This window comes from Benincasa hispida, chromosome 5 (genome assembly GCF_027475165.1).
Source record: "Benincasa hispida cultivar pf3 chromosome 5, pf3_genome.v1.1, whole genome shotgun sequence".
In the NCBI taxonomy this organism is placed as follows: domain Eukaryota; kingdom Viridiplantae; phylum Streptophyta; class Magnoliopsida; order Cucurbitales; family Cucurbitaceae; genus Benincasa; species Benincasa hispida.
In genome coordinates this window covers 17,210,291-17,224,348 of record NC_143482.1, presented here as the reverse complement: position 1 = coordinate 17,224,348, position 14,058 = coordinate 17,210,291, and the positions used below count along the sequence as shown (strand labels likewise).

The 14,058-nt window shown below is 36.3% G+C and overlaps 3 protein-coding genes across 4 annotated transcripts; 2 read left to right on the top strand and 1 right to left on the bottom strand.

Moving 5' to 3' along the window:
- The first annotated feature begins 1,104 nt into the window (after window positions 1-1,104).
- On the top strand, window positions 1,105-4,466 carry LOC120077161 (Ribosomal protein L30/L7 family protein). 2 transcript variants are annotated; one of them, XM_039031066.2, is made up of 6 exons: window positions 1,105-1,266; window positions 1,836-2,037; window positions 2,568-2,665; window positions 2,751-2,888; window positions 2,980-3,082; window positions 4,013-4,466. In XM_039031066.2, exons 2-6 carry the CDS (start codon window positions 1,846-1,848, stop codon window positions 4,229-4,231), a joined length of 750 nt encoding a protein of 249 aa, XP_038886994.1. In that variant the 5' UTR covers window positions 1,105-1,266; window positions 1,836-1,845; the 3' UTR covers window positions 4,232-4,466. The 2 variants fall into 2 exon arrangements, with proteins under 2 accessions (XP_038886994.1, XP_038886995.1); XM_039031067.2 differs by having other exon boundaries at window positions 1,172-1,526.
- Window positions 4,467-6,462: 1,996 nt separating this feature from the next.
- Window positions 6,463-9,248, bottom strand: LOC120078075 (monooxygenase 2). The gene is made up of 6 exons (XM_039032278.2): window positions 8,826-9,248; window positions 8,602-8,748; window positions 7,873-7,938; window positions 7,542-7,704; window positions 7,200-7,428; window positions 6,463-7,059 (listed from the first exon to the last, which is right to left on the bottom strand). Exons 1-6 carry the CDS (start codon window positions 9,047-9,049, stop codon window positions 6,548-6,550), a joined length of 1,341 nt encoding a protein of 446 aa, XP_038888206.1. The 5' UTR covers window positions 9,050-9,248; the 3' UTR covers window positions 6,463-6,547.
- A 100-nt stretch (window positions 9,249-9,348) lies between these two features.
- On the top strand, window positions 9,349-14,058 carry LOC120078076 (dynamin). Its single transcript, XM_039032280.2, has 7 exons — window positions 9,349-9,590; window positions 11,861-11,949; window positions 12,056-12,131; window positions 12,258-12,307; window positions 12,396-12,722; window positions 13,035-13,073; window positions 13,520-14,058. The coding sequence occupies exons 1-7, from the start codon at window positions 9,422-9,424 to the stop codon at window positions 13,700-13,702; spliced, it is 933 nt and encodes a 310-aa protein (XP_038888208.1). The 5' UTR covers window positions 9,349-9,421; the 3' UTR covers window positions 13,703-14,058.

The window sequence follows — 14,058 nt, the reverse complement described above, 5'->3', positions numbered from 1 at the left end:
GAAATTTCAAACGTGATCCTCTAATGAGCTTTGTTGTTGCTTGTGTGGGTGCTCGGGCGATTTGGAGGGATCAAAACGAGGTGGTTCATAAGATCCAACTTCTTATGAATACAGTGATAATTTGAAAATTTGGTTTCTTCAGGGTGTGGCATTCTGACTTTCTAACTTGGTTGGTTTCTTGTTATAAGCATGATACTTGTAACTTTGTTCTTGAGGTGGATGTAGGTAGCTTCTAATGTTTTGTCTAGTCCTTTTGTTGCTAAAAAATAAAATCTAATATATGAAGAACTGTACATATCATATATATTTAGATAATTACTAAGTCAGTCTTAAAGGTTGATACAAATATGGCCCAAACAGACTCGCCCATAGGCCAGTTCGATCTGTAAAAATGATTCATATCCAATCTAATTAATACATTGACAATTTGAAATTTTGGTTTTCTATATGTAGTCACCAAACCAAAATCTAAAATTTGATAGCTTCTGGCAAAAGTGACGAGTCCCTAAATTATAACGCCCGAGCTCATATATCTTAAGGTCACATTTACACCCGTTGAAAAGTAATCCATCAATGGTAATGTAAAAAATGGATCTCGATAATTACTTTTGTTATTGTTTACCTACTTTCTGTAATCATAATGAGATGTGGGGTCTGTTTTGAAATTTGTAATCTGATTGGGGAATAAAAGGTGTTCAATCTACTTGAGGTTGAAAATTATGTGGGACCCCTATCTTTATCGTTACTGTTATCGTGACCATTACAGATATTGTTATTGTTATGAAAATTATGAATTTATCACATTTATTGTTACATTTACCGTTGTCTTTACTGTTAGGGTCAAACAGTAACAAAAGCAATATCGATAATAGTAAAATGTGAAAGATTTATAATTTTAAATAAACGCGACCAAAATCAATCCAATTGTATTTGCGATTCAGGCCTATTACAATTTATCCATCGATAAAATCTCATTTTGATTACATCAATTTTCATTATGATTTGGTAAACATGATCTAAATTTGTGTTTTCTCTCGACTTTGGGTTTGTTTTGCCATTTAAGTTTGTGAATTTAATTTGGGACCTTTTTTTTAAAAAAATTTTAATTCGACTTTTTTTAAAATTTAGGAGAGTTGGGACTCAAAAAGTAAAATTAGGGTTTGTTATTTGCATTCACGTTCCCCCAACCCCCCGTTCCTTCTCTCTCGCAGTTCCCCTTGCCGGCGCTTCCATCTCAGTTCGACCGCCAGCCGCTTGTCGTCGCCGGTGAGTCCTCTCCCCCCGTCCTTATTTCTTTTTCAGTTTCCTCTTTCTCGAAAATCTCTCTCTCGTCTGCGTCTATTTCTCTCATTCCCTCCTGCGCTTATTGGCCGCCAGCAGTCGCCGCCGAATCTCCCTCCGTCACGTGACATCACTCTTTTAGGGGCTGTATTTCTATCAGTTCCTGCATTTGTACAGATTTTCCGATCATTCTTTAGCAGTTCAACACTTCTTGGTCTTCTTTTAACTAGAGCCCTTTTCTGTAGGTCGGCTTCTGTTTTGTTTTGTTTTGTTTTGTTTTGTTTTGTTTTTTTTTGTATGTCTTCTTTCATTTTTTTAAATGAAAGTTCGATCTTCTTCCTTGAGAAAACACTACTACAAATTTAAACTTCTTTTATGGTCTCTACTGTATAGGCTCCAGTTGGTCGCTTACAGTACTGTCTGCAAGTTGAGTGTTTAAAGCTAACTCTGTTGTTTTCATTTCACGATATGAATGTCTGTCATACTTGTTTGAGTTTGTGCTACTGAGAATGGGGCTTTAATTTTGATATGTATATATATATTTTTGTGTATAGGTGAGTTACGATGGCTATGGCAGAAGAGGATCCTCAGCCACTTGCATATATACCGGAGATTATACTGAAGAAAAGAAAGGTCAATGAAGCAGCGGCACTGAGAAGAAAGGAACAGTTGGAGTTAAGGAAGCTTAGTTCGAATAAAAACAAGGATGGTTTTATTAAACTACCTGAGGAATTTATCAGAGAATATCGTGCTAGGGTAACTCATCTAATTTGAAATTCAATGTGAAATATGTTTAATTTTTGTGTTTTATTATTTACCTATCAAGTATCTTATGTCAATATCCTTTTGAATTTGCATTTGGGATATCTAAGGAAGATATATTTGATGAAGTCTGCCTCTCTTTTACTCTTTCAGAGATTCAATTATATGATATGAGTCTCCAGCACTTATCCTTCTTACGTGCAATTTTTTTTGTAATTACAATTTGGGTTTTGAAGGTATCAGGTTGAGCAAGCAACTTCTCCTAATCATGTTTTTAGTTTATTCGAATTTTCCTTGCTAGGAGAATGTGACATAACATGTTAAACCTCATGTATGGTATTTTTAGTTTTAAGGTGCTTTAGTCCGTAGCCTTGTAGAACTATGCGTTTGATAAATGTCATGTTAGAATGACTTTTGAAAATATCTTCTGGTGGAATTTAACTTCAAGCCTATAGTTCCTAGTTGTCGATGTATTTATGAGCTATGACCCTTATTATTTTCATACAATCCCAAATGTTATGTAGGAATTGGACCTTGTCAAAATGAAGCACAGGACAAAGAGAAAAAGACCTGCTATGGTGCCATCAAAATCAAAATTGATTTTTATAATTCGGATACAGGGGTAGGAATGTTTTCTCATTTACTTTCTTTCCCCTCTTCTCTTTTATAATTTGTCAAGATCAATAATTTCTTTTACATTTTTCCAGCAAGAACGACATGCATCCAAAGACGAGGAAGATCTTATATAATCTCGGATTAAGTAGAATTTTCAGTGCTGTTTTTGCTAAGGCTAATGAGAGTATTCTAGGGAAGCTACAAAGAGTGGAGCCGTATGTGACATATGGGTATGAGAATGATAATTTTTCTTATATTAGCTCCATTAGATTTCACACTTCTGTCATCCATGATTTTACTGAAATTTTAGTTGAATTTCAGATACCCGAATCTTAAAAATGTGAGGGAGCTTGTTTATAAGAAGGGATTTGCAAAGATAGACAAACAAAGAGTTCCTCTGACTGATAACAACATTATCGAACAGGTATCGAAGAAAACCATCTTAACTACTTTACTGTCATTAATTTTCCCTCAAAAACCACTTTGTTGTTGACTTCCTTGTATGGTGGGATCTCATGTTCGTTTTCTTTCGGGCTCTGTTGCTCTCTTTCCAATAGTGAAGCAACAAATGTAGCTTCTTTTCTTATTTTGCTCGAGGTTCATTTTTTTAAGCTTGGGAGAAGAAATGTGTGTGTGTATGGAGCCCCAATCGGTTGGGCAGGGGGGGGGGGGTCGTGTAAGTCTTTCTTTCCTAGTCTAGCTGATTGAGTCTATCTTTTTCATTCTTTGGGGAATTAAGATCTCTAGGAAAGCGAGGATCTTTTTCTAGCAAGTTTTACATGGCCATGCTAACACGATGGACAGACTTGTAAGGAAGTTGACCTTGTTTGTTAGTTTGCTTTGTTGGAAGGTGGGGGAAAGATCTGGATCATATTTGGCATTGAGTTTGCAAGTTTTGTTTGGGATGGATATTTGGTGTTTTGTATGTGCTCACCATAGGGCACCAGTGTTGTGTTCGAGGAGTTCCTCCTTAATCTGAATTGTGGTGAGAAAGGTTGCTTTTAATGGTTTGTTGGGTTGTGCGGTCTTATGGGCTTTGTGGGGTGAGTGGAATGGTAGGGCTTTTAGAGGGATAGAAAGGGACCCTTGTGAGATTTAGTCTCTTGTTTACTTTCATGTTTCATTGGGCATCGATTCCGAAGAACTTTTGTAACTATTATATAGGTATTATTTTTTATAGTTTGAGTCACTTTTTGTGGGAGGTTCTCTTTTGTGAGCTTGTTTCTTTGTATTCTCTCGTATATATTCTTTCATTTTTTTCTCGATGGAAGCTGTTTCCATAAAAAAAGAAAGAAAAAAGCCTTTACCATTATTGGCCTGTTTCACTGCCTACTGATTTGATGGTAAATTTCAGGCATTGGGCAAGCATGGGATCCTGTGCATGGAGGATATGGTGCATGAAATTGCTAATGTTGGCCCTCATTTTAAGGAGGTAATTTCCTTTTTATGGCCTTTTGAACTTGAAAAGCCAGGAGGAGGGGGTCTTCAAGGGAAAAAGTCATTATACAAGGATGGTGGAGATGCTGGTAATAGAGGAGATGACATCAATGATCTGATTAATGAGATGAATTAGGCTGAAAAACACTTTGAAATTAAATTTTAAAAAGCCTGAAGGGATCTAATAGTTTCTGTAATGCAATTTTGTAGGCTATAATGAGTTTGTATTTTGCTCAACTCATTTGCTTCTTTTTGTTTTTGTTTTTCTGGTATTTCTTGTGTCCTAGGGAAAAAAACTTGGATCTGTTATATATTTAGCAACATAATATCATCCACATTATGAGTGAATTGAGGCATCCCCTTGTTGATCATTTGTCTCAACCAGTTTCTTTCATTTAGTTTTTTCTTTTGCATCGACGAACCAGGCAAAGGCATAATGGAGAAGAGTTGTGTTCATCTATGTGATTACTTTTGATCTGGAGTTTTTTTTTCGCCCTCATTCGACTTTTTTTTTTACTCTGATTTAGGTTTCGATGACGACTTTGATTACTTTGTAGATTATATACCTTATAGTTTGTATATCAATCAATGGATGTCAAAATAGAATAACGTGCACAATTGATATACCTAATATTTTGTATATCATATATATCATTCATCTTTGGGTTAGTGAGAACGCAGGTTTTTGAGTATTTCATGGGGAATAACCTCCAATTTCATATGAAAAATGACCAAAATACCCTATCACACTCCAAATCTCTCCGTCACTTCTACGATGCCTTTGTCATCAAGCACTACCACCGTTTACTGTTGACAATTTCCAGCGCTAGCGGATTACCAACCTCACCCTACAATGGCCTATTGGGCGATCACAATTTTTTAACTTCAAATTTGAACTTTAATGTTCATAGTGTTTGCTAGCAAATCATTTATAGAGATTTGATATATGCCAGAGCATTGTGAATATAGAGCTAACCAAATAAAGTTGTGTATGGGCAAACTTTTGTGTTTCTTTAATCGGACTATGGGTTTGAAAGAAAACTGAGAGGGAAAATCGAGAAAAAAAAAGGGTAAATGACCATTTGTGTTTCTTTTTAAATATTTTTGAAATTGTGAAGTTGAGCGAGAAGAAAGAGAAAGAATGTTGAGGGGGAGAGAGCGAAAAGTCTAAGGGGGTGAGATGAAGAGGAAAAAAAAAATCAAATTAGAGAAAGAATGGTACAAATAGCGGAAAGTTAAAAAAATAGAATAGGTCTCACATAATCAAGTAATCGTAATCAAAATAATACTTAGGGTGCGTTTGGATTAACTTTTTGATTGTTGCGTTTGGATTAACTTTTCAAATGTTTAATTTTGAAAATAAGTTATTTTAGAAAAAAAATTGAATTGTTTGACAATTCCTCAAAATAGGTTTTGATGTGTATTTTATTTAGATTTTAAATAAAAATGAATTTTTTAAATTCTCTAGTTAATCTAAACATACACTTATTTTGGGGAATGTGATTACAGGTTTAGGAGTAACAAAAAAATGGTAGGATTTTTATTGTAGAGTTTAGTAAACACCATCAATTGCAATGGAGTGAGTCCCACAATTTTTGGTTCCCATTTCCTAATTACAATTTCAGGAAGTGAACATGCCTTGGCTGAACGATATTAATTATTTGAAATAATAAATAGTCAACCCACATTAGTTCTCTTGTCAAGATAATCGATGAATGCCTATAAAGTTTCCATCTTTCTGGCCATGGACAACAACAATATATAGATTATGATATATTTTTGGATGGACTTTTCAAGTGTTTAATTTTAAATCAAGTCATTTAGCAAGATTTGTAGTATTTGACAACTACCCAAAATGACTTTATGACGAAAGTCCCAATCTCTCTATTTTCACTTCTACCATAGTTGTCACCACCGAGCACCACTGCTCACCGCCTGCTGCCCATGACCTCCATCGCCATTGTTGCCCACCACGGCTGCCATTGTTGGCAATCACTCTTGCCCCACCAACAACCATCCCACTGCTACTGCCCTCGGCCCTCAGCCACCGATGGTAGTTAGCAGTTGGCCCGTGTTTGAAATACAAATTTGAACTTTGACGTTCATAAATGTTTGTTAATGAATCTTTTCATTTGATTAGCGAAAAAATTTTGAGTATAGAACAAACCAATCAAAATTGTGTATAAAAATACTTTTGAGAAAATGTAACAAAAAATAAGAGTATGTTTTACGAAAAACCTTTTATCTTTGTTGGCTACGCAACTATCAACTATGCCATAAAATTTTTATTTACCACTAAGGACGCATGTCAAAAGATATGAAAGATAAAACCAAATTAAAACTAAGATTAAAGCATAGGACGATAACTAAGAACAATTGATAAATTTATTTCCATTAAAAAAAGTATAATTGTATACTTATCACATATCAAGTAACAAGCTTGTAAATGTATTCACAAAGCATTACATTCAAAATTGGTATGCTCTAGCAGAGGTCCTAGCCTAACCAGTTTGGGTATGACAACATTGTTTCTCACAGAACAAACAATGGGGTTATCCCACTGCAGAGCCGATCCAACCACATTGGCTCGAATAGTGAGCGGGAAGACTCGAGGCCATCTTTCAGTTCCATACGATCTCAGAGCTTCTTCAACAGAAGGCGTTTCCGATTCAGATTTGAGTGCAGTGGCAAGTTTTCTTGCTAGAACCACTGCATCTTCTAATGCACAGCAGGCTCCTTGTCCTAGATTTGGAGTCATTGGATGCCAAGCATCTCCAACCAGAACCACTCTCCCTGATGAAACCGGCGGGCTGACTGCAGGCCATAGCCATCGGTCTACGAGGGGTGTTCGGCTTAGTGTGTCGTCTGGGGTTGTGTCCATGATGTTCAGTAGATCAGATGGCCAGTTTCTGACTAGTTCTTTTGCTTGCTGCTTTAAAACAGCTGGATCTGTAATCTTTGGTCCTGCAATGAGAGAAACCAGCAATTTTGGTCCGAGTTTAGATAAGTCGATCTCATCGATCAGAAATTGAAAATTTTGTCGTTTTGAACAGTTGAAAAATGCTATGAATCCAATTTTATAAATGGGAATGAGAAATGCAAACCTGGAGATGAACTATTGTAGCAGATAAACCAGTAAACTTTTGTAGCAGAAACGGGAACATAACCTGCTCGCAAGCCTTTTCCATAGATATAGTTCACTTCTGGCTCATGTGGCTGTCCATTGGGATAATATGCAAGCCCACGAAAAGCACAATGCCCTACAAATTTTGGCTCCGAAAATCCCATCCATTGAGCCACGGGAGATCGAACGCCATCGCAGCCAATGACAATCTATTTGACAGAGAGAAAACGAAGAAAGCAAGATTCAATTCACTAAAGAACCAAAGAGTAGGATACTACTAGAAGAAAGTTAAGTCAATTCTCTTGTTTGAAGTTTGAATTACCTTTGCAATTAACTGTGTGCCATCCACAAGTTCCAACTTGACTTCATCTTGATGAGTTCTCTGAATTGCTTCAAGCTTTGAGGAAAACTGAATCGATCCTGATGGAAGCTGAGAGGCCAGAGTTTCCAGCAGTGTTCTCCTCTCCACGGCACGTACCTCTTGGCTGTCGAAAAACGGTTTATATGGTTAAACTGGTCTCAAAATCCCTTCACAATTGTAGATAAAAGCAGGAATAAGATAACGAAACCGTTTCTTAGGAGGGAAAAAAATGTTACATATAACCAACTTCTTATTCAGTGACATAAAGAGAGAAGATAGAGAAACCGAGCACCTTTCATCTTCGTCCTTAAATGTGAAGGAGCGCAGCTGCTTTCCTTCTTCTGACTTAACTACCATCCTGCAATGCTGGTAATATAAACAATTTCAGTGGAAGTTCAAAAACATCTGAAAGACGTTTCTCATATCTAAAATAACATCTGTTAGAATAATTTACATATTTTATCTGACACGTCAACGAGTCAAGGTCCAAGGGCAATGCTCCGAAACCTAAATTGTAGTCACATTTTATGTTACTTACGATTATCAGCCTAGAATTTAGAGAGGTGTCATATATAAACGTTCTAACCCTATTGGTGTGTTTGTAATCTGTATTATTTGATATTTCTCTCTAGTAATAAACTGATCTCTCCCTCTGTCCAACACACTATCCGTGAACCACATAAATCTCTATGCGATCTTTACTGTTTATGTTTTCTCGCTTTTTTATTTGTTGATTTTATAATATCTTTTTTCCCTTTTCCTCGTTTTCTGTTTCAAAAGCTTAAAAGTGCAGGAAACGGGTTCAAAATAAAACCCAATCTTGGTTAAATATACTATGACCTATGATCTATCAGTTCAAACATTTGAGTCTTAACAGTGATTTAATATAATATCGAAGCAAGAGGATGAGTTTTCAAACTATTGCTATGGTCACTAATTGAACTATGTTCCAATTTCCAAGCCGACAAATGTATTAAGCATTAATTATACCAAACCTATACTAAGAAAACCTAGCACATACCCTTGAATTTCAACAAACTGGGTTCTGAGAACATTTCCAACCCCAATTGCATCCAACACACGCCACCCATTTTTGAAAAGGGTTAGTGAGGTTCCACCAGTTCTAAGTGATTCTGCTTGCTCTAGCACCAATGACCTAATTCCAAGCCTGAAATTTCAAAGCCTCAACAATAAAACCATCTTCACTTAAACTAAGCTATAGAATTTCATAAAATTAGATTCTACCTGTGAAGAGACAGAGCAGTGGCAAGACCAGCAATCCCTCCACCAACTATAACTATGTCTTCCTTTCTGACCTCTGATTGAGCTCTAACCATATTTTTTGTTCTGGGTCGACCCCGAATCCATGGATGGCTCTTGGGAAATTCTCCCCCACAGAAATGGAGAGCTGGAGATGGTGAAATGGGCGATTTGAGGAACACAGACGATGAAGAAGAAACCATAGCCATGAAAACTGAACTTGGGATTTTACGAATGAAGGAAATTAAGAATCAAGAAAAGGATGAGAGGTATCTTTTTCAGATTATTAGAGAAGAAGAACTCATTTGGCCAAGCAAACAAGTGGTGGAGAATGAGAAGAGTCGTGCTTGGAAATGGAATTTTCCCGGGAAAAAAACAGAGTGGAAAAATGATAACTTGTTAAACAAAACAGCAGAAAAAAAATCATGGGCCGAACAGTTTAACGTGGAAAAAGTAGCGTATGGAAGGCCCATCTGAACAAGCCCATTAAAGATAGCGAGAAGCTGTATGTTCGTTTTCATCTTCCAACCGAGAGACCTTTGAAAACTTGCAGAGTTCAAAGATTGAAGGCTCGTTGAAGAATGGAAGCTACAAATGTCTCAGAAAGTAAGGGTACGGTGATCTCTCAGGAAGGGCAATTTCGAGGAATCCGAATAGAGAATCCCTTTACTTTGAAGGTTGGTCAAATATTTACAGGCTTCGGCGTCGGATGTGGCATCGGTATCGGCGTTGGCCGCCCCATAAACATGGGTAAAAGTTCTTTTCCCCCATTGTCGACCACCTTTTGTCTCTACCAGTTTCTTTCATTAGCTTTCTCTTTCGCACTGTCTGATCAAGCATAACCTGCCGAGAAGAGTTGTTTTCTGCTTTCATTTCATTTAGATTTTCCCTGAAATGGGTTCTGTTCTGCTCATCTTGGTGACTATGGATAAGTGTGAAATTTGAAAAGGGATATCTGTTGGAATGTTTCTCCTCTCTCTAATAGGTAGACGAACAAGCTAATGTATTTTGAATTGCCAAATCGTTCAAAGTCACTTTCAAACACGCCTTAATCATTAAAATCATTTTGGTATTTGATTTACACTTCTAAACGCCATGTTCATACGGTTAATTTCATTTTAAATTATTTAAAAGTATGTTTTAGAGTGATTAACGGAAAAATCACCTCTAAACATGCCATTAGGGGTACCATTATATGAAAGATTCTTTTTTATACTTAATTTTAGTCAGGAGTGAGAGCAGGGGCAACTTTGTAGAATTTGGCCTCGCTAATTAGTTCTAAATGTATACATGTAGTTAGTTAGGTGATTTGAGTTTAATTTGAGATTTTAATTTCATCAAATGGTGAAACAATGGCCTCTATGTTATAGCCATTCATACTTGCTTTGGCACCATGGTTCAGAGACAATGGCCTCTGTATTATGGCCATTCTCGCTAGGACAGAGAAAAACAAGCAAACGGTGAGACAAGGGAAAAGCACGAGAGAAATTCGGAACTTGGAATGCTCGATCTTTTATGAGAAAAAAGCTACACCATTGCTTCGAGAGTGTTCTTTGTCGATGTGATACCGGTCCTCGATCTCCCCTCCTTTTTTGGCCTTTCATCTCCACACCAGATATCAATGCTTTTAATGAACACACTGTGGGATCTTATGGCTTGATTATTGCTTCTTCTATGGGTTGTTTCGGTTTGATGTGGATTTATGTTTGTTTAGTTTTCCCCTTCTGTGGATTACTTGCTTCATCAATCCAATTTACATCTTTCTTGTTTATCTCTCCTTTTTGTCATCTCCCTCCCCTTTGGTATCGTTTGTAACTTTGTGGTGTAATACCAAAATCTGATTTGAATGACTAATATTCTCTACCTCTCAATGAGGGGAGATGACCTTTATTTATAGAGAAAATGTGGTTACAAGTTAGTAAAGAATGCTATCAAATCAAAATAACAAAAAAACTTATTATCAACTAACTATCTAACTAACTAACTATCCCAACTAACTCTCAGCTAGTTACAACACTAAAGCCTCACACTACACCAATTTGTATCTTTTACCCATCATGGGGGTCGCTCTGTGGTTCTTGTTATTATTGGGTTTTGTAGTAATCTTCCGATATTTCATTTATCAATGAAATTGTTTCTTATAAAAAAAAAGAAAAAAAAATCATCAAATTTAACCTTAAATTTATTTTTAAAAAAGGTTGGAATTAATACCATTTGAAGCTGAGTTTTTCTTTTGAAAAAGTTGTGGTTAAATTCAAACACGCTAGTAGCTACCTAGAACATTAAAATCATATGAGTTTCTAATAGTGTGCAGGGTCAGGTATTATCCCATAAAGTTAGTGGTTAGCTGTGAGTGGAATTAAGTTAGGTATCCAATTGGTGCTTGTGTTTAACTTCAAACTCAATGGTAACCAGTGATTTTAATTGACACTGTTTTGGTTGAATTTAAGCACTTGATGCTTGTGTTTTGATCTTTGATCAGATTTAGGTGTTTTTTGTTGTTGGATTTAGGCTTTCCATAAATGGCTTTTTGTGTTTTGTTGGTTGGATTTTGAGTAGTTTAGCCTGGGGCCCGTTTAATTATTCACAACATTTTCCTTTGTTTTCCAATCTAAACAATTTTCAATGCCAAAGTGAAGCTAAAAAAAGAGTACAAGTTTATATTGTAAACCTAATTTTCAGAAATGGAAAACAAAAAATAAAATAGCTATCAAATGGCCGCCTTGATTGGTTTTTGAACAATTTTCACTTTCCCAATTTGTGAGTTTTGAGTTTCTTGATTAAAAATGTTGTTATTCTCAATTCAACATGAAAGGCAAGGGATTTCCAGGTAAAGATGATACTCTTGGAGACGCTTTTAAATAGGATATGTATAAGATTTTTCAGTCTCTTCTTTTCTTTTCTTTTCACGTTGAATATGTGCAAATTGTGGATATATGCTTGATTCGTGGTTGATAAACATGTCTGCTGGCCAGTGCTGCTAGTATATGAACATATGAAATTGACATTTATTTTTTCAGGTGCAATTCCTGTCATGAACGAAGTAATGAGTGCCACAAGAGGTGCAACCGATGCATTTTCTGGGATAACGAGGCACTTGAATAACTCTGTGAGTCTTATCCTTCTTTTTCTATTTAAACATTATACAATTTGTGTTCTTTATTTGCCATCTGAAATTTTGGACCATTAAGATTCTCTCAAATATCACATGTTAGCTCAGAAAATTGGGAGCTAAGAACGTCCAAGCTGGCATTGGATGTGGAGTTGGTTTTGGCCATGGTTTTGGTGTTGGTATGTCCAACAATATATTCGGAATACCATTTATGTCGTCCGTGAGTTTTTGCTCATGTGTTTGTTTTTCTTTATTAAGTTTTTTCAGCCTGTTGTTTAACTGACACGTTGTTTCTTGAATGTCAGGCCTAGCTATCAAGCCTTCATTTCTACAAGTAGTTCAATCTTCTGTCATGGTAAGTGCTGGACCTCTTATCCATCATATTTTTCCCATTATGACTTCTTATATACATGTGTTTGAAGCTGGATACCCAAATCTGCTAGCAAGCAATGGAGAAGGTGATGACAAAACTAGGAAATAATCCTAGTCTTCCAATGAGTCAAGGCGCCGTACCAGTATCACTACAATCTGCGAGCAGCATAACAAATGCTTCGGCAAATGAACATCCTATTGCAAGTATAAGAGAATTTGCAAAAGAAGTGCCAGAAACTGCCCCAGGAAACCTGTCTGGATATGAAGACGTGTCTAAGGGATCCACTCTTCGAAATACTCTATCGAGCAGATCATTTGGAACTCGAACTGAAAAGGTCATAGACAGTTTCTTGCAAAATCCTGTTTTTAAAGGAGGGGAAAATGAACTGCAGGATGAGGTACGATACTACATGTTTGGTTATAGGTTCTAAACAAGAAATTTCTTTCTTACGTGTGCACTCTGGAAAATTTTCCTATAAGAACAATGAATGTTTGGTGTGATTTGCTCATTAAACACACTTCTTGCACATGCATTGGTCTTGTATTGGCACGATAGCAATGCAAGCTTGAGTACCATACCAGTAGTGTGGATTTTATTGTTCTTTTGGCACTGGTCCTTCATTTTGAACCTCTAGATATCTTGTTACAGATTTAGTTGAGCTGGTTACTAATTTGTCAGGGAGTCCTGATTGATGTTTCTTACATTGTAGGTTGGACGCCTACGGCTTGAGAACCATCTCTTCCAAATGGTAAGCTTTCATAATGACCTGTGAATATGAACCAACTTCTTATTAGAGATGCATCATGGAAATGACTTGTTATCTAACAGTGAAAAGATGGGTTTTAGATATGGGAAATCATTGTTCACATTATAAAATAACTAGGGATTGTGGAATATCTATAGAAGAAACTCAGAATTGAGCAGTACTTTCACTTAAAATGAGCACATCAATTTAGGACATTCAACTGAAGTGAGATAAACTATTTTAAATTTGTTTATTCCTAAGCAAAAGTGAACAAAATTTCCATTCAAACGTTATTATTTAAGAAATAAAATGTTTAGACCAATGAATCTTCACAATCACTTCTTTTACATCTTTTGGATCAATAGTTTACGAATAGCTATAACCTCATTAATGTCTACCGCATTTGATTCGTAAAATTGATTCAACTCATTCTGTTGCCTGTATTGCAGGTAATGGTGCATCAGAAACTTATACAAGAGCTTAGGGAGGAAAATAACAAGCTTCACCAAATACTAGTGGAAGACCTGAAAATACCTCCCAGCAAGCTCCAAGCAAGTAACATAGGTAGAAAAATTCCTCCATGTTCGGATTGTTTCGAGTGCCGAAGAAAGCAAAGGAGAAGGAGAAGCTAATCAATCTGAATGATTTCCCTGACATGGTTGAGGCTGCGTTCAATTGATTCTTCAGTGATATCTTCTCTAGTTACTAGAGTTTGGAAAGCACTCGAACACTGTCCGAACAAGAAAGTCCAAGGTATTGAGTTCACATTGTGCTCGAATATTAACAAATCAGATCATGTTTTAATACAAATTTGCTACATAGGAACTTAGGAACATTGAGTTCACACCAGGTCCTGATGAAAAAACAAAACAACATGCCTTTGTTGGAAATTTTGATGGTATTTCAACATTCTGAGTTTTAGGTGTAAAGCTATTTTTAGACCTGGTTCTTGTGGAGCAAGTAAAAAGCATAGCCAATTTTGACTTCA